This window comes from Panthera uncia, chromosome F1 (genome assembly GCF_023721935.1).
Source record: "Panthera uncia isolate 11264 chromosome F1, Puncia_PCG_1.0, whole genome shotgun sequence".
Lineage (NCBI taxonomy): Eukaryota > Metazoa > Chordata > Mammalia > Carnivora > Felidae > Panthera > Panthera uncia.
The window spans coordinates 20,603,560-20,629,450 of record NC_064813.1 but is presented as its reverse complement, the minus strand read 5'-3'; the positions used below and the strand labels follow the sequence as shown (position 1 = coordinate 20,629,450).

The window sequence follows — 25,891 nt, the reverse complement described above, 5'->3', positions numbered from 1 at the left end:
GTGTCTAAATAATCATCTGGCCATTTGCAAAAGGATGGGAATATGAAAGAGCCTTAGCACAGTGATTCTGTAATCCCCATCAGGTTACCCAGTATTGGCAGAGTCCCTACTGGTAGCTCAGTGCCATTACACAGAGTTACAGTGTAACCGACGAAATATATAAACATCGCTTCTACCAGATTCACCTCACCCCAAGCCCAATGACTGCCCATCTGGAGAAGTCAAGTATATTATTCACACTTGGTTTCTTTAAAGGAAGAATTCTAAGAAGTGTGATTCTAAAATGAATCTTCTTCTTTAGAAACAAGCTGTGGATAATTACCTAAACCTACAATGAAAACCAGAACTTTTCCAGTTCATATCACAGTTGAGTAGGATATTTAACTGGTCGCTGACCCTCCATATAACTTTTCAACTGTCTTCTCCAATAAAGATGTCTGATATAAAATCACAAAAGCCCAAATGGGAACTTGCTCTTTCTACTAGGCCAGCTATCGTGATGTTTCCAGATTATTATTTTTGTCAATTAGAATATCATTCTTAAAGATATATTGGAATTAAAGGTGAATCTGGATTTTCAAATTTTATTGCATTAAATATGTTTTCTCTTAAGTTTTTAAACCAAAAGCCATCAGTATTTAGAGACTTTGGGTTTAACTTTGTTTCACGATTCTTAATCCTAAGAAGTTCCAGCCAGTAATACTCTAAATTTACTCTCATCTCATTCTCTTCCTCAGTGGACATTTTCCTGATTAAGTACTTGAGAAGAAGAGAAATCCTGTATTGTAGAGAGAGAGAGAAAGGAAGTAGGGGCCAGCTCTGGCATTTAATGCCGAAATAGGAGGCCTAGAAGAGGGGCTAGAAAGGTGAAACTCTAGTTATAAGTAGCACACCAGTAATTCACAGCTTTCTCAAATTTTAATTCTAAGAAATGATTCTGTATTGGATTTTTTAAACTTGGGGATAAGTCTAGTATTTTACCACAAAGAATTAAAATTAGTATCACTCACATTCTTTAATTTCACCTTTCAGTCTCTTGTTTGTTCTTGACGGTTCATTCTATGAACTTAACAAAATGTCCTATAGCGTTTCCCACAATTTGACTTCAGAGAGCATCATGTTATACAGATGCTTAAACAGTACCCTCCTGAATGACTACCACCCAGGAGCTCCTGGGAACCGTGAGTCCTACAGGGAAGGCTCAGTCAGCTAAGTGTGAACAACCGGTCTCTAGAATTGCATTATGAGTCTTCAAGAAACTGCCTGTACTGAAAGACAGCTTAATTTTTTTTAATGTGAAAGTTCTTTCACGACCAAAGCCTCAGGATATGGATTTTCTCACCGAGCCTAGCATTTTAAAGAAATGATAATGGTAAGAAGTGGAGCTCTGCATTATCTCCATGATCTAGAAAATTTCAAATGAGAGAAAAAAAAAAGCAGCCTTACAATTCAGACATCCTTTTTCTGAAGAATCAGAGATCATTTTTGTCTTACTAAATATGGATCACAAGACATCAGTTTTCCAGTTTTCATTTATCAGTCATGTTATGTCCAAGAAAGACATTTATAGAAACACACACACGAATTCCTTTACACTACATTAAACTGAGGTGAACAAAACTATAGGGAAGAAACACTTAATAAAAATTAAAACATTAAATATCAATACTTACACAACAAAGTGGACTGTTAGCATAACACAGCTAACATACAATCACACAGAAAGACATAAGCATCAACTATCAAAATACCGTTTTGTCTCAATACCGCCTTATTTTGGCCTTGGGAAATCACCAAGCCCTAAAGCACCTGGCTTATTGTTTTCTCCTCGACTTCCTCCCTCAAGTTTCCATCCTTTTCACACTGGGGTACCAATGTAGGAGGCTCCTGGATGTGGCCAGCCGCGCAGCAGCTCCTAAGGCGGCAGTGGCTGTACTCCGGGGAATGTAGAGCTTCTGGGAGATCTGGTGCTCAGGAGACAAAATCAAAGACAGCTGGTCCATGGCTCCGTGACTCTTGTCTTTGAACACTGTAATAGCATGGCTACTAGAAAAATCATTCTTCAGGCGCTCTGGAGAGCTCTCCACTGAAAAAGAAAGAAAACACAAGTCTTCTCAAGGGGTTCTCATACTCTGCCTTCTCTCTCCCATTCTAGTTCTTTATTAACGTGTATTACAATCAACTTCTGTTACATGGTGACACCTTCTGTTACGATCAGAGATGAGCCTGGGAAACCAGTCAACAAATGGAAAAGAAATGAGGGTGGAGAGTCATGCACTGAGATGAAGTAAATCCTTGTCAGAATGAGGAGAGGGAAAGAGAGGGGGGAAACGTACATATGAACAGGAAGGGAAATTTTCTTTCTAGGACACGATAAAAATAAGTTGGATATGATTCCAACTCCAGGGAGGAGCCCTTAAGCTCCCCTATTTCCATCCTGCAATGAACACAAGTGTATCCCACGGGTGTTTTCTATTGCCAAAGTGGCTCCAATTTGAGACTGTGCCAATGTAAAAACAAAATTGACCAAGATGTTTGTAAGAAGTTCCAAAAACCAGTTATCAGCCATAAAACAAATTCCTTAGGAATTAGTTTCAACTATGAAGAAAGAACCTTTTAAATGAAATAAATTCGCTGGGAACTCCAATGCCAAAAGTTCTGAACAGCAGGAAGGGATGCCAGGCATTCTCACGCGTCTACTCCAGGCCAGCGCACCCGTTTACCGCCTGCTTACAATGAGAGAAGGCGCTCTGATGCCAGCATCTAAGCAAACACACTGCTTCCTTCAAGAAAGCTCTGCTTTAGTTTAAAAAAAAAATCTAGGTGAGCTAAACAATGTCCATCATCACAAACACTTCCCAAACTGCCACCGGTATGATTACATTTTGTAAAGCATTGCCCTAGATCTTAAAAACACATATTTCAGTAAATCTAGAGAAAACGCAGGCATAATCAGTACTTTATTCATCTTTGCATTTTTAGCATATAACATAGCAGCATGTGGCATATGTTCCGTACATTTGTGGTGAATTACGTTCAAAAATTTGAGAGTAAAACTCTGATCAAAAAGTTGTAATTAATGCCCACGAGAGGGGAAAAGAGCTGGTGCATTCAAATAAAAACAAGTGGTTTTACACAAAGTTTTGGTGAGTTCAGATTTTAAAAGGGATAAAGAGTAGTGAAACTTCTGCTTCCGGACATAAGGTTAATTCAACAGGAATTGAAAAACAGTCTCTTCTGCCTTAAACAACTGGAAAACTGGACAAAATGTATGAAACAACAGCTTTTATACACTGAACAGCAAGCATGCAAGATAGTAATCCCTGAGAGAAGGGAAACAAATGAAGTGAGCTTTGCAAGGGCCTCAGCTCACTGCTAAGATGATTTCCTGGCTTCAGTACAAGAAGGGAGAATCCAAACTGAGCCTGGAGATCTTACTGGGCTGAAAAGACAGGGTTTAGAACTCATGGAGGCCAAGCTGCCTAGAATTTGTGGGAGGAAAGTACCAGAGAAGAAGCAGATGGAAATCTGCAGAGAGGTCCCTTTGAGTCTTAGGCTGGCTAGTGATCTGGCTCAGGCACGTGAGGAGACCATGAGGCCAAGGAGAAAACCATCCTGAAAGGAACAGGCAGAACAATCATTGTAGCTTCTGGGCAAAGTAGGTCGTGTTCCCACCAGACAGAGTGTAAAGAAATCCTAACATATGGAACATCTAGTCCTATCTCTACCCTCAGAATGGTACTGCCTAAATAGCAGGGCCAACAGACTAAAGACTTTTCTAGGCCAGCCTAATGAAACCTAAAAGAAATGCAAAAATGATAAAACCAATTTCAGGTGATTAAACTGCATCTTCCCCAATCCCCCCCAACCAATTGGTGGATGGGTGGATAGAGAAAGAGAGAGAGAGAGATACACACAGAGAAGGAAGGAGAAAAGAAGGAGAGAAGGGGAGGGGAGGGAAAAGAAAAAGAGGCCCAGTCAATAATGTAAAATTCAGTGTCTGCCATATAATAAAAAGTTACCAGATGTGCACAGAAGAGAGAAAAATAGGACTTGTTCTCAGGAGAAAAAGCAACAGGTAGAAGCCAATTCAGCAATGACACAAATGACAGAAATGGTACACATGCCAGAATCACAAGGAAAGGGTATTAAAATAGCTTTTCTAAGAGTACTCCAGGTATAGGGGCACCTGGGTGGCTCAGTCGGTTGAGCGTTCAGCTTCGGCTCAGGTCACGATCTCACGGTTTGTGAGTTCAAGCCCTGCGTCGGGCTGTGCTGACAGCTCACAGCCTGGAGCCTGTTTCAGATTCTGTGTCTCCCTCTCTCTCTGCTCCTCCCCTGCTCGTGCTCTGTCTGCCCCTCTCTCTCTCTCTCTCTCTCTCTCTCTCTCTCTCTCAAAAACAAATAAACATTAAAAAAAATTTTTTTTTAAAAAAGGGTACTCCAGGTGTACAAAAAGGAAGAAAAAAAAAAATGTATAAGGAGGGAAAAAAAAAAAAAAAAAAAAGATTTAAAAAGACCCAAACCAAACTGGTAGAGATGAAAAATACAATTTCTGAGATGAAAAATATACTGGATGGGAAAAGAATATATTAATCACTGAACAAGAAAAGGTGAGCACCATTAAGAGACAGTAATAGAAACCATCCAAAGACTAGGGAAAAGAAGTATACCAGTAGGTGTAGAAAAAGTGACCTATTGTATATAATGTGTAAAACTGGAGTTAAAAAAAAAAGGGGGGGGGGAGTGACAGAAAAACACATTTGAAGAATAATGATTGAATTTTTTCCAGATTTAATGGCAATTATAAACTTGGAGATCCAAGAGCTCAATGAACTCTATGCAGAAGAAATACAAAGAGAACTACACCAAGCCACCTTATAATCAGATTGTTGAAAATCAGTGATGTGGGAGAAAATCTTAAAAGCATCCAGAGAAAATAACACATTACAAAGGAACAAACACAAAAATGACAACAGACCTGACATCAGAGTGACAAGCAAAGTGACATCTTTTAATGCAGTGACAAATTTACCAACCTATGACTTTATATCCAGAAAAAAAACTTAAAGAAATGAAATGAAATGAAATGAAATAAAAATAAAGGCTTTGCCTAATGTGAAAGAACTGAGAAAAGACATCAGTAGCAGACCAGCACCACAAGATATGTAAGTTCTTCAAGCAAAAAAGAAAATAATGCTGGACAGAAACCTGGACCTACAAAGGTGTTGATAAACGACAGTCTGTGGGCCAAATCCAGCCTGCCTACCACCTGGTTTTTAATAAAGTTTTATTGGAAAACAGCTATGTTCATTCGTTTGTGTATTATTTATGGCTGCTTTGCTTTCCTAGAAACTCACACACTACCCAAACTGAAAGAGGAAGAAATAGGAAATTTGAACAGACCCATAACCAGCAAAGAAACTGAATCAGTAATCAAATCTTTCCCAACAAACAGGGGGCCTGGGTGGCTCAGTCTGTTAAGCCTTGACTTCAGCTCAGGTCATGATCTCCCAGTTCATGAGTTCGAGCCCATGTTGGTCTCAGCGCTGACAGCACAGAACCTGGAGCCTGCTTCGAGTTCTGTGTCTCCTGCTCTCTCTGCCCCTCTCCGTCTCATGCTCTGTGTCTCTCTCTCAAAAATAAATACACATTTTTTAAAAATTAAAAAAAAAGTCTCCCAACAAACAAAGGTCCAGGGCCAAATGGCTTCCCAGGAGAATGCTACCACACATTTAAAGAAGAGTTAACACTTATTCTTCTCAAACTGTTCCAAATAAACAGGAAAGGAAGGAAAATGTCCAAACTCATTCTATGAATCATTACCTTGATTCCAAAACCAGACAAAGACCCCACTAAATTACAGGCCAATACTCCTGGTGAAACTGGATGCAAAAATTCTCTACAAGATACTAGAAAATTCAATCCAACAGTATACATTAAAAGAATTATTCACCACAATCAAGTGGGATTTATTCCTGGGCTACAGGGCTGGTTCAATATTTGCAAATCAACCAATGTGATATATCACATTAATAAAAGAAAGGATAAGAACTATATGATCCTGTCAATAGATGCAGAAAACGCATTTGACAAAATACAGCATTCATTCTTGATAAAAACCCTCAACAAAGTAGAGATAGATGGAACATACCTCAACATAAAACACATATACAAAAGACCCACAGCTAGTATCAACTTCAATGGGGAAAAACTGAAAGCTTTCCCTCTACATCCAAGAACAAGACCAGGTAGTCCATTCTCACTTTTACTATTTAACACAGTACTGGAAGTCTTTGCCTCAGCAATAAGACAACAGAAAGAAATAAAAAGGCATCCAAATCAGCAAAGAAGTCAAATTTTCTCTATTTGCAGGTGACGTGATACCCTATATAGAAAACTCAAGACTCCACCAAAAAAAATTGCTAGAATACATGAATTCAGCAAAGTCACAGGATATAAAATGAATGTGCAGAAATCTGTTGCATTTCTAGACACCAATAATGAAGCAGCAGAAAAAGAAATCAAGATACCTGGGAATAAACCTAACAAAAGAGGTAAAAGATCTGTACTCTGAAAACTATACAACACTTATGAAGAAACTAGGATACAAAGAAATGGAAAAACATTCTTTGCTCATGGACTGGAAGAACAAACATTGTTAAAATGTCTATACTACCCTAAGCAATCCACACACTTAATGCAATCCCTATCAAAATACCAAGAGCATTTTTCAAAAAGCTGTAACAAACAATCCTAATATTTGTATGGAAACACTAAAAGATCCCAAATAGCCAAAGCAATCCTGAAAAAGAAAAGCAGAGCTGAAGACATCACAATTTGGGGCTTCAAATTATACTACAAAGCTGCTATAATCAAAACAGTATGGTCCTGGTACAAAAATAGACACATATATCAACAGAACAGAAAACCCAGAAATGAACCCACAATTATATGGTCAATTAATCTTCAACAAAGCAGGAAAGAATCTTATCATTGGTCAAAGACAGACTCTTCAACAAATGGTGTTGGAAAAACTGGACAGCAACATGCAAAACAATGAAACTGGACCACTCTCTTACATCATACACAAAAATAAATTCAAAATGGATGAAAGACCTAAATATGAGACCTGAAACCTTAAAATCCTGGAGAAGAACACATGCAGTAAGCTCTTTGACATCAGTCATAGCTCTAGATAAGTCTCCAGAGGCAAGGGAAACAAAAGCAAAAATAAACTATTGGGACTTCATCAAAACAAAAAGCTTCTACACAGCAAAGGAAACAATCAAAAACCTAAAACCTCCCTGAATGGGAGAAGGTACCTACCTGCAAAGTGATGGAGGGTAAAGAGTGTACTTGTGATGAGCACCAGATGACGTATGCAAGTGGTGAATAACTATATTGTACACCTGAAACTAATATTATAACATATGAAAAAAAAAATCTCAATAAAAACTTTAGCAAGCTTTGTGTAAATTTACATTAATCCTAAAATTCATATGGAAGGGGCTCCTGGGTGGCTCAGTCAGTTAAGTGTCCCACTCTTGATTTCGACTCAGGTCATGATCTCATGGTTCATGGGTTCAAGTCCTGCATTGAGCTCTGTGCTGACAGTGCAGAGCCTGCCTGCAATTCTGTCTCCTTCTCTCTGCCCCTCCCCAACTTGCGCGCACGCACGTTCTCTGTCTATCAAAATAAATATTTAAAAGTAATAAATAAAATTCATGTGGAAAATGACCTAAAATAGCCAAAACAATCTGATAAAGAACAAAACTGTATGATTTCATGACTTATAAAGCCACACTAATCAAGGCAATGGTATAAAGATATACAGACTACTAAAACATAATAGAAGTCTAGAAATAGACCCTCACATATACAGCCTGCTGACTTTTGACAAAGATATTAACGCAGTTTAAAAGTGAAATGACAGCCTTTTCTTTTTAAAGTTTATTTATTTATTTTGAGAGACAGACAGACAGACAGCCAGGGAGGGGCAGAGAGAGAGGGAGAGAGAGAGAGAATCCCAAGCAGGCTCAGCTCAGAGCCCAATGTGGGAGCTCAAACCCATGAATCATGAGGTCATGACCTGAGCTGAAATCAAGAGTCAGATGCTTAACTGTTGAGTATCCCAGGTGCCCCAGAAAGGACAGCCTTTTCAAGAACTGGTGCTAAAAGTGAATATTTATATGCAGTCAAAATAAACATTAATCCTTATATCGCACCATAATAATAATAAGAATAACAATACAAATAGTAACTCAAAAATTAACAAGTTGGATCACAGATCTAATTGTAAGGCCTAAAACTAGAGAACTTTCATATGAAAAAGAGAAAATCAGTTACTTGGGTTAAAAAAGATTTCTGAACAGGACACAAAAAGGTCAACCTTTACACTAAGAAAAAAATCAATCAGACTTCATCAAAATGAAAACTTTTGCTCTTCCAAAGATGCTGTTAAGGAAATCACACACTTGAAAATATTTGTGATGTATATATACATATACACACACACATATATATATATCTGAAAAAAGCTTTTGTGTCAAGTATAATTTTTACACATCAATGAAAAGATGATAATTTAATAAAAATGAACAAATATTTGAATGTGCAATTCACTAAAGAAGATATACAGATTGCATGTAAGCACACGAAAAGACGGTCAACATCACTGGCAAAGAGGGAAATACAAATTAAAACCACAAGATACCATTACACACGCACTAGAATGGCAAAATTTTAAGACTGATAATATCATGTGTTGGCAAGGAGATGGAGCAATTGGAACTTTCATATATTACTGGTGTGAATAAAGAATGGTACAGCCACTTTGGAAAACATTTTGGCAGTTCTTAAGAAGTTAATCATGTAATGATCATGGGAGCCAGCAATTCTACTCCTTGGCGTGTACTGAGTATGCGTACACAAAGAGCTGTATGGGAACGTTCACAGCTTTTTTCATAATGGCCCAAATCCGGAAACAACGCAGATGTCTCTCATGTAATGAACAAATTATGCCATATCCATACAATGGGGTACTACTTAGCAGTAAATCAGAACGAACTTCTGACCTTGGCAACAATATAAATGAATCTCTAAAACATCCTAAGTGAAAAAGTTCAGACTTAAAAACTATACACTGTATGACTCTCTTTCTATGAAATTCTAGAAAAAGGAAAGTAACATGTCAGGAACCAGCAAGCAAGGGGAGTGAATGACTGCAGACCAACAGACGGACGCGAGGAACTGGTGGAATTGCTCTATATCATGATGGTGGTGGTGGTGGTTACAAGACTGGATACATATGTCAAAACTCACAGAACTGTACACGTCAAAAGTGGCAAATTTCACTGTCTGTAAAACTGACTCCCCCAACCAAACTGCAAAAGAAAAGGAAAAAAAAAAAAAAAGGAGTGGAAAAATAAAAGGGAACAATTGAGCCCAGAATAACGTAAGGACTTGAGACAAATGCTAAAGTCAGCAATTTTTCAAGTTATGTTCTGGAAAAGATAAATGACAAACCACCGTTATCTGTCAATTGTATGTAAACCTACCTGAACCAGAGTGTTTTTCTGGGGAATCCAATCCCGTAGGGGTTGCGCTGAAGGCTGCTGGGGGTAGCTGGGTTTGCTTTGCCTGAGTCTGAGTGCTGCTGGGCTCAAACTGGCTCCCTTCTGCTGACTGCTGTGACTGGATAAGAGAGATGTAGAACTCTTCCAATTTGGGCAATGTGGAAGAGTCTGAAGAACTCTCTGAGCTTGGCTGCTGCAGTATGGGAAAAGTAGGGCAAAAGCATGAAAGGTAATTGTTAGTATAACAGGAAGAATTAACCCTGTTTTGGATCCTTATATACAAGACAAATATTTTTCATATCATAATTAATAAATGACTCACTTTTAAGAACCTAGATACTCTCCAGAAGAAACAAGTCCTTTTCTAACTTAGTGACCATCAATTCAATCCATGAAGCATTTACTGAACACATGTTATAAGCAAACATGGTACTGTCTGCTGCCACACAGAGCTAAGGAAGAGTGGCAGGAAATGAGAAAGTGCACACGGCAGGCACACTGTCAGGCACAGCGTGAAGTTACTTGCACGTGCTTCTTCCTTTAAACCACAGTACAAGGCACTAGCTTAGGTGTTAGGTCTTCCTTACTGTGGGTCCTTTAACTTAGCATAATGCTTTTCACAAGAGGCTAAGTTATCCAAGGTCAACAAGTAGGAGACAAAGCAGAGACCAGAACTCAGCCCAGTCCATGTTCTCTATGCCCCACCTGCCCACCTCCTAGTAAGATAGGATCACTGTCCCTAAACTCACAGTCCTCAGTTAGGAAATAGCGTATGTGCTGCAGCGAGCCACGAATGGAGGCATTACCTGCATAGAACATAAAGTAGTTAAAGGAAGCCTCCTCAGAAGAGACAAAATGGAGCATTAAGAACTAGGATTTGAGAGAAAGAGATGAACATCCCATATGGAGACTAAATTTGGGCTTCAGTGAATGGAGTGTCAAATTTTAACCATGAGATCCTGTACCCTACTATACCGTCATTGCTGAAGTAGATACAATCTATGTAACTTAGCACTTATCTTCTTCAATGTTAACTGGCATTAAGTTGTGATAAGGCTAAACCCTAAGCTGCAGACCACTCAGACCAAGTGATTTTTACATTATGCCCTGCCGCCTTTTTTTAAGTTTGTTTTGAGAGAGAGAGAGCATGCACATGCAAGTGGGGGAGGGGCAGAGAGAGAGAGAGAGAAAGAATGAATCCCAAATGGGCTCCTCGCGGGTAGCACGGAGCCTGATATGGGGCTCAAATTCATAAACCGTGAGATCATGACCTGAGCCGAAATAAAGAGTAGGGCACTCAGCCAACTGAGCCACCCAGGCACCCACACGTCTGCTGCCTATTTTTACAAGTTTAACAAAAATCAAAATCAGAAACAAGTTTTTAAAGCTATATTCTTTTTCTTTCCTAAGTGTGATTTTTGAAGAAAGATGCACTGTTAAAACGTATTTAAGATGCACTGTGATAGCTTCTCATGCTGAAAAAAACAACAACCCCAAACCCATGGATGAATCCTTTCTAAATCTGTATGGTACTCTGAGACCAAGTACCTTCAGTCAACTTAAGCACTTAGCGACAATCAAGATTCCTTCTCCAAAGAGTGCTGTCCAGCCTTGCTGTTCAAAGTGTGGTTCGCCAACCAGCAGTAGCAGCATCAACCGGGAGCTTGTGTTAGATATGCACAACCTGTGTCCCTGTCCCAATGCCGCCCAGTAAGAACCCACATTTTTACAAGATTCTCCGGGCATCTGTAGGCACATTATAGTTTGAGAAGCACTGTTCTGCCAAATTCAGCTCTCTCTAGTTATTAATGACTGACTCCATCATAATTATCTAGAAATATACCTCATGGAACTAGAGATTAATGACAGACTTTCAAGAAACATGTTCATGATTAACATATGCAATCAAAAGCATAGCCCCAAACCACAATAACATACAATTTCACACTCACGAGGATGATTATGATAGATATAGATATAGTTTGAGAAAGACTGAGAAGGTCAATTCTTTAAGTGTTTGGTAGAATTCACCAGTGAAGTTATCTGATCCTTTTTTGGGGAGAGGGGTGGGGTTTGGTTACTAATTCAGTCTTACTTGTTATTGACCTATTTATTCAGTTTTCTATTCTTCGTGATTCAGTGTTGGTAGGTTGTTATGTTTGTAGGAATTTATCCATTTCTTCCAGGTTATTCAGTTTGTATATAATTGTAGTAAGATCATTTTTTATTTCTTTGGCATCAAATTTGATGTTTCTTCTTTTATTTTGATATTTGAGTATTCCTTTTTTTATTAGTCTAGCTGAAGGTTTGCAAATTTTGTTTATAGCTTCAAAAATCTAGCTCTTAATTTCATTGATTTTTTTCTGTTCTCTATTTCATAGATTTTTACTCTAATTTTTATTATTTCATGCCTTCTGCTAACTTTGGTCTTAGTTTGTTTTTTTCATTGCTGTTTTTGGTTTGTTTGTTTTAGTTCCCAAAGGTATAAAGTTAAGTTGTGTGTCACTGTTCTTTTTTATGTACGCATTTATTGCTATAAACATTCCTTATGGCTAAATTATATGAAAATATCTGTTTTCTATTTCTCTAACATAGAGGTTTAATCAATCTTTCAATTCTAGGCTTAGGATTTTCTTCTGAAGAGATAAATACATTAAATTGACTGAAATTAATTTTAAATCAACATACATTTTGTGTATATGTATTCCACCAAATGCTCAGAGTGGGATCATTAACCAGAATTTTACTTTCTAAAAATGAAAGTACTTCCCCATAAGAATCTGTCACAGTAACATTCATTAGACATTTACCTTTTGAATTCTGGTTGTGCCAGTGTTTTTCTCCTGAGCACTCAGTCCCTCTTGCTTTTGAGCTTCTACTTTCATTCCATTCACAAGGCCTGAAGGCTGCCATGAATCATCCCATGTATCTTTGGGTTTAGAAAAGCACCAATCCTATAGAGAAAAAAATGCTACAATAAACTAAGATACGTTTTAGAGTGCTTTAATTTATAGTTGCTATATGAGTACATGATCCAAACAGAGAATAACTTGGGCAAGGGAAAGGCAAAGAGGCAAAGTCAATTAAACAAGAAAAAGTGTTTATTAAGTTTCTGTATCAGTGTGACTTTCCCCCCTTATTTTATTGGTCCACACCCAATACCTTGAATTCCTTAGAACACAGCTCTCATAGAAACAAATACAACTCTGGTTTGTATTATTTTCTTCAATACTGTTTTTCATGGCCAGATGATTTTTCATGATCATCTAGTATTTTAAACAGCACAAATAATAAGGAGCAATTTAACTATAGATATTTCTTCTAATAACCAGTGGGAAATAAATTTTAAGTATATAGTTAGGCCTAATATTAGCTAATATTCTCAATGCAGAGATTCAGAGATTATATTACAAGGCTAATACAATAAAAATAAAATTAGGGAAAACAGTTTATTTATAGATCCTAAGGCCAAAGGTTCCCAGTGATAAAACAAAAATCATAATAGTTGAAAGGACAGATGGGACAATAAGCCCATGATTTACTCTTCCATGTTCCAACTTGTCCTCTTCCCGACCACTGCCATCTTGAGGGAAAAAAATGAATTCTTGGGAATTATCATCTGACAGATGCTTCTGAATACCCGAGTGTATAGATTTCTTGAGGAAATTTACATTTCCGTTTTTCAGTAATGATAAGCTTTCTGTCTTCCCAGGGATCTAACCTTCTGCGGCATTTCCTCACATGACGGATAAGGCTTCTTTCCACCAAGGCTTGAGGTAAATAAGTGGGAGGCAGCATCACCCCCTTTTCCCATTTTAGCCTGCAAAGGTAGCCAGTTCTCATCCCAAACATCATCACCAATAGTCACTGATTCTAGGCATGGCATTCCAGTGGGGATCTCATCCTAGAATGTATCAGAAGACAAAGTAAAAGAAAAACTTTAATTTACAGTTGCTATATGAGTACATTTTAAAATTTAGGTTTACAATTTTTTTTTCCGACTCCAGGTAAAGATGGCAGTTTGCCATAATTTATAAATACATAATTTATTACTGTCTCTCTTCTGAAACATCACCAAAATAAACAGATTTAGGTATAAACTCATAAAGAGAAAAGAGGAGAAAACACCACCTACAATTATAGATACAGGAAAACAGACAAGTGACAACTTACTAAGCAGTCCTGAGAAACTAGAATCCTGAGCTTATAGGCAGGAAAAACTGAGAAGCAACCCAGATTTATACTACAGATACTATAAACCCTCAGGAATTGCTACTACAAGGTTTTTGGAAGTGAGAATGTAAAGTGGGAATGAAAACAAAAGCACTGGTTGAAAGTCTGTGTAAAAAGCAGTTAGCTCTTCAGAGACCCTCCCCTATTTCACAAACCCAAGAAACTATACTTTTTTTTCCCACTGGAAAACCAGAGGGTCTTCTTGGGGGATAAAACTGAGGGTAAGGCAAGCATAATAAAAACAGGGGAATTAAGTGAAGGTTTTTATCCTGAATATCAAGACCCCCTAGCTCTGTTTTCAATAGCAGGACAGAGATGAGAGTAAACAATGCAAGTAAACAATGCATGAACTTGAAGACAGATCTAATGTAAACAACAAAGAGAAAAAACTGGGAAAACAAAAGCAAACAGAGCCTTGGGGACAATACCAAAGGTTTAACATTTGTTTCATGGGAGTCCCAGAATGAGAAAAGGGAAGAGTGCAGTGCAGAAAATTATTTGAGGAAATGTCTGAAAACTTCACAAATTTGATGAAAGACATAAACTTACAAAGTCAAAAAGCTTAGTAAACAGGATAAACCCACAGAAATTCATGTCTAGATAGATTATAATCTATCTGCTAAAAACTAAAGACAAAGAAACCATCTAAAATGTAGCCAAAAGAAAATGATAATTATAAAGGAACAACAATTTCAATACTGCAGATTTTTCATCACAAATTATTAAAGCCAGAAGGAAGTGGAATGAAATCTTTAAAGGGGTCTGAAAGAAAGGAACTAGTAATCCAGAATTCCACATCCAGCAAAAATATCTTTCAAGAATGAAGATGAAATACATTCTGAATGAAGAAAACTAAAAAAATTCTTTGTCAGCAGACATACTCTAAAGGTATTTCTAAAGGAAGTTCCTTGGATAGAAAGGAGGGGATACCAGAAGGACAATTGGAGTATCAGAAATAAAGAATAACAGAAATGATAAGTACCTGAGTAAGTACAATGGACTATTTTTCTCCTAAATCATCTATATGTTTGAAGGTGTAAAGCAAAAAAATTTAGCATTATAAATTCTCAACATCTGTAGTTGTTCTACGTAAACATAGCATAAAGGACATGGGAAGGGGTAAAACACCTACATGGTGGCTAAGATATCTATATTCCACTTGAAGTGGTAAATATGGATTATGTCTATTGTGAAAAGTCAAAGATGTATATTGTAATTCCTAGAGTAACTAGTAAAAACACTACATAAGTAGATATAATAAAAACATAATAAACTAAAATGGACTACTAAAAAAGTACTAAATAAAAAAATACTGAAAAAGAATACTACTAAAAGAAGGAAGAAAAAGCAAAAACATGAAAGGCAGAAGGAGCAAACAGAAACATAATAAAATGGCAGACCTATCATCAAAACATACTGATAATGATATTAAATGTAAAATGTTAAAACATATTAATTAAAATTCAGATAATTAGAATGGATTAAAAAATGTCCAAGCTTCATGCTGTCTCAAGAAACACTTCAAATATAATGATATAGGTAGGTTAAGTTAGAGGTAAAAGGATGAAAAAAGATCTACTACATCAAGAATAAAAAAATAAAGCTAGAGTGGCTATCCTGATACTAGACAATGTGGGCATCAGTGCAAAGAAAGTAACTATGAACAAAGAAAGACATTTCATAATGATAAAAGGGTCAGTTCACCAAGAAAACATACCAATCCTAACTAGATAGCACCTGACAATAAAGCTTTAAAATACATAAGGAAAAATAAGAAAAAAGGAGAAATGGCTATAATCCAAGATTATAGTTGATGACTTCAACATCCTTTTCAGTAATCAGTAAACTAGTAGTCAGCAAGGATACAGAAGTAAATAATACCACCAATCAATTAGATATAATTGACCTTTATAGAACACTCCACTCAACAAAGGAGAATATACAGTCTCTTGAAAGGCACATGGAACATTCACCAAGGTAGGTCACATCCTGTGTCAACAAACATTCACAAATTTAAAAAACTGAAATGATACAATGTAAGTCTCAGATTAGAGAATTAAACTGTAAACAAGTAAGAGAAAGATAACAGGAAAATGTCTAAACACTTGGAAACTAAACAACACACTTCTAAACAATCCATATGTATATGACCCACTGTTACACGCCCCATATAACAATTATGGGTCATATAATGAGTCAAAGATGACAGCTCAAAAGATATCACCAAATATTTGAAATGAATGAAAATATAATAGATTCAAACTTGTGAGATGTAGTTAAAGTGGTGTTTAGAAGGTCATAGCATGAAATGCTTACATTAGAAGAAAAAAGTCTCAAATCAATAATCTAGGTTTCCATCTTTAAAAAAAATTTTTTTTAATGTTTATTTATTTTTGAGATAGTGAGAGAGAGCATGAGCAGGAGACGGGCAGAGAGGGAGGGAGACACAGAATTTAAAGCAGGCTTCAGGCTCCAAGCAGTCAGCACAGAGCCCGACATGGAGATTGAACCCACAGACCGTGAGATCATGACCTGAGCCAAAGTCAGACGCTTAACCAACTGAGCCACCCAGGCACCCCTCTAGGTTTCCATCTTAAGAAAGTAGAAGAAGAAATGAAAATAAACCCAAAGAAAGCAAAAAGAGCAATGAACAACATTGAACACTGAACAACAAAAATGAACTTGAAAACAGAAAAACAGATAAAATCAATGACACCAAAAGCTGATTATTTGGAAAAAATTCACTAAAATTGATAAACCTCTAGTAAAACTGACAAAAAAATAAAAGACACAAATTTCCAGGATCAGGAATGCAAGAGGGCATCACTGCTGCAGGATAATAAAGGAATACTATTAACAATTCTATGTAGACACATAGAATCGACAATTTAAATTAAATGAACCAATTCCTCAAAAAACACAAAATACTAACCCAAAACACTAAAACTAACCCAAAATGAAAGTCACCTTTAATAATCTTTTATCTATTAAAGCAATGAATTAAATTCTTCTGAAAAAGAAATCTCCAGGCCAGACAGTTTTACTGAAGTAATCTACAAACCATGTAAAGATCTAACCTCCACCCACCCACAAAAAAGGATCCAATTTTTACATAATCTCTTCCAGGAAATAAAAGGCAACATTTCTTTTCAACTCCTTTTATGAAAATAGTATACTGATACTACAACCCTGATACTACAACCATACATGATAGTACAAAAAACAAAAACAAAAACCAACTACAGACTAGTATCTGTCATGAACTGAGATGCAAAATCCTCAATAAAACATTAGCAAACCAAATATAACAATATATAAAAGAATTATATACCATGACCAGGTGCTATTATTATAGGTATGCCAAGCTAGTTTAACATGTGAAACTCAAACAGTGTAATCCACTATATGAACAATCTAAAGAAGAAAAATATGGTAACAATCAATGAAAAAGCATTTGATAAAATTCAGCACACACTTTTGAGAAAAACTCCCAGAAAAATAGGAATAGAGGGGAATTTCTCAACTTGATTAAAAAAAAAAAGAAAATCTTAAAAAAAACAACTAAAATTATATTTAATGCTTTTCTCCCCAAAATTAGGAATCAGGCAAGTTTGTCTCTCACCACTCCTATTCAACATAGTGCTAGGAAATAAAAGGCATGCAGATCAGAAAGGAAGAAACAAAACCTATTTGCAGATGACACAGTTGTTTATGTAAAAAAATGCCAAGGAATCTACAAAAAATCTGAGCAATGTCACAGAATACAAGATTGGTATAGAAAGATCAAATGCATTTCTATATGCCAGCAATGAGCATACAAAACTAAAATTTAAACACAACACCATTTACAATCATTCCAAATAATATGAAATAAATAGGTCATACTTAAAGCATGTACAGGACCTATACATTGAAAATTACAAAATGTTGATGTAAAGATTCAAAGAAGATCTAGATAAATGTAGAAACATGTTTGTATATTATAAGGCTCAACATAGTAAAGAGGTCAACTGTCCCCCACTGATGAGTAAGTGTAATGTAATTCCTACCAAAATTCCAACAAGGTATTTTGTTGAAGTAGACAACTTATACTAAAATGATCCTGGAAAGGTACAAACCCTCAAATAGCTAAAATAATCTCGACAAAGAAAAATAATGTGAGAAGAATCACAGATATTAAAGCATACTATATAGCTACAGTAATCAGGTAGTATTGGTCGAGGGAGAGACACATGGATCAATGAAACAGAACAGAGAACCCGGAAATAAACCAATGCAAATATGCTCAACTGACTTTTTTTACAAAGGTGCATAAACAATTTAATGGAGAAAAGTAGTCTTTTAATCAAATGTTGTTAGAACAAGTGGGTATCAACAGGCACAATAATAATAGTAATAATAATAAAGCCTTGACTGGGGTGCCTGGGCAGGTCAGTCAGTTGAGTGTCCAACTCTGTCTTAGGTCATGATCTCACAGTTCATGAGTTCAAGCCCCACATCGGGCTCTTAGCTGTCAGTGCAGAGCCCACTTCAGATCCTCTGCACCCCTCGCTCTCTGCCCCTCCCCCACTTGTGCTCTCTCCCTCTCAAAAATAATCATTTATATATATAAATATAAATAAAAGCCTTGGCCTAAACTTCATGTTTTATACAAAAATTAAGTGAATAGATTTATAAGCTAGTCAGAGAGTCTTCAGTCTTCACATCAAAATCACAATCCATCAAAAGAAAATCTGATGGTTCAGTCAACTGCATGTCTGACTTTGGCTCAGGTCACCATCTCACAGTTCATGAGTTCAAGCCGCATGACCGGCTCTGGGCTGACAGTTCAGAGCCTGGAGCCTGCTTTTGATTCTGTCTCCCTCTCTGCCCCTCTCCCTCCCTCCCTCCCTTTCTCTCTCTTTCTCTCTCTCAAAAATAAACATTGAAAAAAAATCTGATAAAGAAAAATAAAGGTGGAAAAATCACAATCCAATTCCAAGTCATACTACAAAGCTATGGTAATCTAAACAGTATGGTACTGGCACAAAAATAGGCATATAAAGCAATGGAATAGAACAGGAAGCCCAGAAATAAACCTACATATTTATATGGCCAATTCATCTTCAACAAAGGAGGAAAGAATATGCAATGGGGAAAAAGTCTCTTCAACAAATGGTATTGGAAAAACTGGACAGCTACATGCAAAAGAATGAAACTAAACCACTGGCCTATGCCCAACACAAAGATAAATTCAAAATGGATTAAAGACCTAAATGTGAGACCTGAAACTATAAAAATTCTAGAATAGAGCACAGACAGCAATTTCTCTGACAGTGGACATAACAAATTTTTTCTAGATATTGTCTCCTAAGACAAAGTAAACAGAAGCAAAAATCAACTATTCGGACTATAGTGAAATAAAAAGCTCCTACACAGCAAAGGAAACAATCAACAAAACTAAGAGATCACCTACTGAACGGGAGAAGATATCTGCAAATGACATCTCTGATGAAGGGTTAGCATCCAAAATATACAAAGAACTTATACAACTCAACACCCCAAAAATAATCCAAGTTAAAAATGGCTAAAAGACATGAACAGACATTTCTCCAAAGATGACACAGAGATGGCCAAGAGACACATGAAAAGATGCTCAACATTATTCATCATCAGAGAAATGCAAATCAAAACCACAATGAGCTATCACCTCACACCTGTCAGAATGACTAAAATCAAAAACACAAAAAACAAGTGTTGGAGAGTATATGGAAAAAGGAGAATCTTTGTGCACTGTAAGTAGGAATGCAAACTGGTACAGCCACTCTGGAATATGGTATGTAGGTTCCTCAAAAGTTAAAAATGGAACTACCCTATGATCCAGTAATTGCACTACTGGGTATTTACCCAAAAACACTCATTCAAAGGGATACATGCACCTGTATATTTATTGCAGCATTAATTATAAGAGCCAAATTATGGAAGCAGCCCAAGTGTGTATCAATAAATGAATGGATAAAGAGGTGGTGTGTGTGTATGGTGTGTAAAGAGTGGTGTCTGTTATATATATGTGTGTATACATATACATATATATAAACAATATTATTCAGTCATAAAAAAGAATGATATCTTGCCATTTACAACCACATGGATGGAGCTAGACAGTATAATGTAAGCAAAATAAGCCAGTCAGAGAAAGACAAATACCATACAACCTGTCACTCATGTGTGGAATTTAAGAAACAAAACAAATGAGCAAAGGAAAAAATAAAAAAGGAGAGAGAAAGACAAACCAAGAAACAGACTTTTAACTACAGAGAACGAACTGATAGTTACCAGAGGGGAAGTGGGTGGTAGGGATTAAAATGTACACTTACCATGATGGGCCCAGAGTATGTATAGAACTTTGAATCACTATATTGTACACTTGAAACTAATATAACACTTTATTATCAACTATATTAGAATTAAAATTAAAAACTTAAAAAATGAAAATTAAAAAAAGAAAATGTGTTAAAATAGACTACATCAAAATTAAAAAATGTTTTCTCTGCAAAAGCCCATGTAAAGAGGACAAAGGATACAAACTGGGAGAAAATATTAGCAAACCAAATATCTAATAAAGGAGTGGGATCCAGAATATAAAGAACTCTCATAATTCAAGAGTAAAAACATCAAAAAAAAAAAAAAAAACAATTAGAAAATGGGAAAAAGACATTTCACCAAGGATGATACACAGAGGCCAAATATGCCATTAGGGAAATACCAATAAAAGTACCGTATACCTAACAAAAGGGCTAAAAAATAGTGACAACACCAAATGCCAATAAGGATGTAGAGAAACTGGATTACTCAATACTTGGCTGGAGGTAATATAAAGTAGTACAGCCTCTCTGGAGAACAGGATGACTGTTTCTTATCAAACCAAACATGTAATTACCTCACAACCTAGCAATTTCGCTCCTGAATATTTATTCCAGAGGACTTACGTTCACCCAACAACCTGTATACAAACGTTCATCACAGCTTTCCAATAGCTAAACCTCCAAACATCCCAAATATTCTTCAAAGGGCTAATGGTGAAACACCGTGACATGTACATGTACATGGAACGCTACTCAGCAAAAAAAAGGAAAAGAACAATTTGTGCAACAACTCAGATAAGTTATACTGAGCAAAAAATGCCAACTATATGATTTCATTTATACAGCATTTTTAAAATGACAAAAAAAATTTTAAAAGGTAGAAATAGTTAGTGGTTGCCAGGGGTTAAGGATTATGGAGAGAGGATGAGTGTGGTTGTAATAGGACAATACAATCCTCATGAGGATGGAAGTGTTCAGTATCTTTAGAAAAAAAATTTTTTTAATGTTTTTATTTATTTTTGAGACACAGAGAGACAGAGCATGAGCAGGGGAGGAGCAAAGAGAGAGTGAGACACAGAATCTGAAACAGACTCCAGGCTCCAAGCTGTCAGCACAGAGCCTGAAGCAGGGCTCGAAATCACAGACTATGAGATCATGACCTGAGCTGAAGTCACGCTAACTGACTGAGCCACCCAGGTGCCCCCGGAAGTGCTCAGTATCTTGACTGTGTTGCTGGATACACGAACCCACACATGTACTAACACTATATAAAACTATACACACACACACACACACACACACACACACAATTAAAACTGGAGAAATTTGAATAAGATAGGCAGATTTTATCAATGTCGATATCCCAGTTGCAATACTTACTACAATTTTTTTTTAAATTTTTTTTTTTAATTTTTTAAATTTTTTTTTTTCAACGTTTTTTATTTATTTTTGGGACAGAGAGAGACAGAGCATGAATGGGGGAGGGGCAGAGAGAGAGGGAGACACAGAATCGGAAACCGGCTCCAGGCTCCGAGCCATCAGCCCAGAGCCTGACGCGGGGCTCGAACTCACGGACCGCGAGATCGTGACCTGGCTGAAGTCGGACGCTTAACCGACTGCGCCACCCAGGCGCCCCAATACTTACTACAATTTTTTAAAATGTGACCATTGGAGAAAATGGGCAAAGATTACAGAAGATCTCTCTGTATTATTTCTTATAATTGCACAAGAATCTTCAGTTACCACAAAATGTCAATTAAAAATAAAAAAGAAATAAAACTAATTTTATATAATCTTTTCCAGAAAATAGAAAAGAAAAAGAACACTTCCAAATCTATTTTATGAAGCCAGCAGTACTCAGGTACTAAAACCAGGCAAAGGGAGGGGAGGGTGGGTGATGGGTATTGAGGAGGGCACCTTTTGGGATGAGCACTGGCACTGGGTGTTATATGGAAACCAATTTGACAATAAATTTCATATGTTGAAAAAAACATAAAAAAAAAAAAAAAACAGGCAGACTGTACAAGAAAACTACAGACCAGTATCTTTCATGAAAACAGACATAAAACACTAAATATTAGCAAATGGAATCAAGCAATATAAATAGAATAATACACCATGATCAAGTCGGATTTATCCCAAGAATTCCAGTCTTCTGCAATATTTGATCAAAAGGAGAAAACAACATGATCACATCAATACGTACAGAAAAACCATTTAACAAAATTCACACCCATGTATTCATGATAAAACCATTCAGCAGGACAACAAGATGTCCTCTCCCACAACTCTTGTTCAACATCATATTCAAAATCCTAGCCAGTATAATTATTAATAAGACAGGAAGAAAGATAAAGACATACAGATTGGAAAAGAAGAAATAAAATTGTCCCAATTCAGACATTATCATCTTTGTAGAAAATCTCAAAGGAAATCCATAAAGCACCTCCTAGTTTAGCTAATTCATAGGATTAAGGTCAAAATACAAAACTCAACTTGTATTTATTAGCAATGAAAATATGGAAACAAAAAGGTATCACAATTGCTCCCAAAACAAGTGAAATATTTAGGTATAAAGCTAATAAAAGATGTCTTGTATACTGAAATTGTAACACCCTGACAAAGGTATAAAAGAAAACCTACAGAGAGAAATATGTTGTGTTCACAGATTAAAGATGTTAATTCTCCTTAAACTTATCTATAGATCTAACGTAATTCCAATCAAAATCTCAGATATTAACTGATTCTAAAATTTACATGAAAAGTAAAAGGAAGGTGAATATTAAAAACAAGTTTGAGGGACACCTGGGTGGCTCAGTCGGTTAAGTGGCCGACTTCAGCTCAGGTCACGATCTCATGGTTTGTGGGTTCGAGCCACTTTCAGGCTCTGTGCTGACAGCTCAGAGCCTGGATGCTGCTTCAGATTCTGTGTCTCCCTCTCTCTCTGCCCCTCCCCTGCCTGCTCTCTGTCTCTCTCTAAAATAAACAAACATTAAAAAAATAAAAATAATAAATAATAAATAAATAAAAACAAGTTTGAAAAAGAATAAAGGAGGAGGAATCCTACTACCTGACTTTAAGAGGTATTATAAAGCTACAGTAATCAAGACAGTGTGTGGTATTATTGAAGAGACAGGTAGATCAATGGAGCAGAACACAGAGTCCAGAAATAGACACACAAATGTAGACAACTGATTTTTGCCAAGTCTATAAAGGCTATTCATCAATGGAGAAAGCACTGTCTTTTCAAATGATACTAAAACAACTGGACATCCATACATAACAAAATTAATATTGACCCAATACTCATACCTTACACTAAAATTATCTCAAGATGTCTTGATACAGAAAACACTGTACATAGAAGAAAAATACTGATAAACTGGAATTTCTCAAAATTAAAAACTTTTGCCATATAAAAGACACTATTAAGACAATATATGATATGCTACAAGTAGAATATATTTGAAAATCACGTATCTGACAAAGCACTTGTATTCAGAATATTTAAAGAAAAAAAATGACCCAACCAAAAAATGGGCAAAACACTTGGACATTTCACCAAGAACTATGTATTATAGATGGCAAGTAAGCACATGGAAGGATGTTCAACAAGTCATTAGGGAAATGCAAATTCACACTGTGATGCTACTACATATTTGAATAGCTAAAAATAAAAATTATTAATAATATCTAGTGCTCTCCAGATAAGAACAGTTTGGCATACACTTATATTACTCCTGATTACGTTTATAAAGAAATCTGTACACAAATATTTATAGAGGCTCTATTCATAATTACTCAAAACTGAAACAACCCAAATATTTTTCAATGAGTGAGGATACACAAATTATGGTATATCCATTCAATAAACTACTACTCATCCATCAAAAGGAACAAACTATTGATATATGTAACAATCTGGATAAATCCCAAAGGTACCATGCTAAACTGAAGACACCAGTCTCAAAAAGTTAGTCTATGATTCCACTTACATGACACCTTAGAAATGGAAAACTCACATAGTGACGGAAAACAAATCAACGGTTGCTAAGAGGTGAGGATGTGGGAAGACTGATTATAAAGGGATAGCACCAGGGAGGTTTGTCCGGTGATTGAACCATCTTGCATCCTGATTATAATGACAGTTACACAAAATGATACATATATTAAAGTTTATAGGACAATACACCAGAAGAAAGTCAATTTTACTCTACGTTGATTTAAAAAGAAAGAAATCCTAACACTAGAGAAAATAAAAAGTCATTCTGGAAAGGAAAAGTTGCTACAGCATACTACTTGACTGTCAATAGCATTCACAGTCATAATAATGTAAATACTGATCTAATGGAAAGCGTGGTATATAACAAGATTAGTAAGGGGCGCCTGGGTGGCTCAGTCGTTAAGTGTCCGACTTCAGCTCAGGTCATGATCTCGCGGTTCGTGAGTTCGAGCCTGGCCCCACGACAGGCTCTGTGCTGACAGCTCAGAGCCTGGAGCCTGCTTCGGATTCTGTGTCTCCCTCTCTCTCTGCTCCTCCCCCACTCACACTCTCTCTCTCAAAAATAAATAAACATTAAAAAAAAAAAAGGTTTAACAACATTAGTAAGATGGAGGGGGAGGGGGCAGAAAGGATATGTGTGTGTGTGTGTGTGTGTGTATGTGGTGAGGTGAAGGGATTAAAGAGAAGTAAACCCTCATCATTCATAGAGGGACATAACACAGAAAATTCAGTAAATAACAACATAAGCATGTTATTTAATGAAAGAAATAGAAGTAAATTCCAAAAGCAGCAGCTAAAAGAGATGAAATGGTTGCTCTGTGAAATACAAAATGTAGAGGAAGGGATTATAGGTCACTCTAAGGTAGGTGTACATAAACATTTGATTAAAATAAAAATAAGGGGTGCCTGGGTGTCTCAATTGGTTGAGCATCCCACCCTTGATTTCAAATAAGGTCATGATCTCATGATTTGTGGGAATGGACCTGCATCAGGGTCTGTGCTGATAGCATGGAACCTGCTTGGGGTTCTCTCACCCCCTTTCTCTCTGCCTCTCCTTCGCTCTCTCTAGTACACACGTTCTCTCTCTCTCTCTCTGCCTCTGAAAATAAACATTTTAAAACATAGGAAAATCAAAATACAATACATCCTCCAATAATGCTGTCAACACTTTTCCTCTTGGGTTTTCCCAATATTGTTTCTCAATACTAGTTTCTAATCACTACACAATTCTTGAAGACCATCCGAAGCAACAAGATAGAAACTAACACATCAAAGCCAGATAATGCCTTTCCTTTTTTGTGATCAAGACTATGTTGCTTCAACTTTGGTGTTGGTGACAGTTGTAGAGAAAATGTAATTCATCTGTGAAAGGTGCTCTGATGGCACTGAAAGCAGAATGTAAAGAGCTATTTTATTCCAATCCCCTTCACTTGTGAATTAATTATATTAATCACATTTTCAAAAAACTCCTTCCTTCTCCTACCTCATTTTCTTCCTTCAGATCCTTCAGCTCCGGGAAGGACCACTTGGGATCTTCTCCACAGCTCTTATCTTGGGTTTTCAAAGAACTGAGTTCAGAATCCTTTAATGGCTCCTTTAACTCAGATTTAAGGTGACTGAAAGCCTTTTCATCATTAATATCCTGCTTGTAAATATGAAAGAAGGAATTATTTTCTAAAATAATTATTTTAGAAATTATTTTCTAAAATAATTATTTTAGAAATTATTTTCTA

The 25,891-nt window shown here is 36.5% G+C and overlaps 1 protein-coding gene across 2 annotated transcripts in view; it reads right to left on the bottom strand.

Annotated features, from left to right (window-relative positions):
* Positions 1-1,518: 1,518 nt before the first annotated feature.
* The window catches only part of TDRD5 (tudor domain containing 5), a 95,746-nt gene continuing 71,373 nt past the window's right edge, over positions 1,519-25,891 (bottom strand). The window contains exons 14-18 of one of the 2 annotated variants that reach the window (XM_049634053.1): positions 25,642-25,803; positions 13,300-13,482; positions 12,389-12,532; positions 9,561-9,771; positions 1,519-2,086 (exon numbers count right to left, since the gene is read on the bottom strand). In XM_049634053.1, coding sequence (XP_049490010.1) covers positions 1,842-2,086; positions 9,561-9,771; positions 12,389-12,532; positions 13,300-13,482; positions 25,642-25,803 — 945 coding nt within the window. In that variant the 3' untranslated portion in view covers positions 1,519-1,841. The remainder of the gene's footprint in view (positions 2,087-9,560; positions 9,772-12,388; positions 12,533-13,299; positions 13,483-25,641; positions 25,804-25,891) is intronic. The other variant, XM_049634054.1, reaches the window with a different exon arrangement.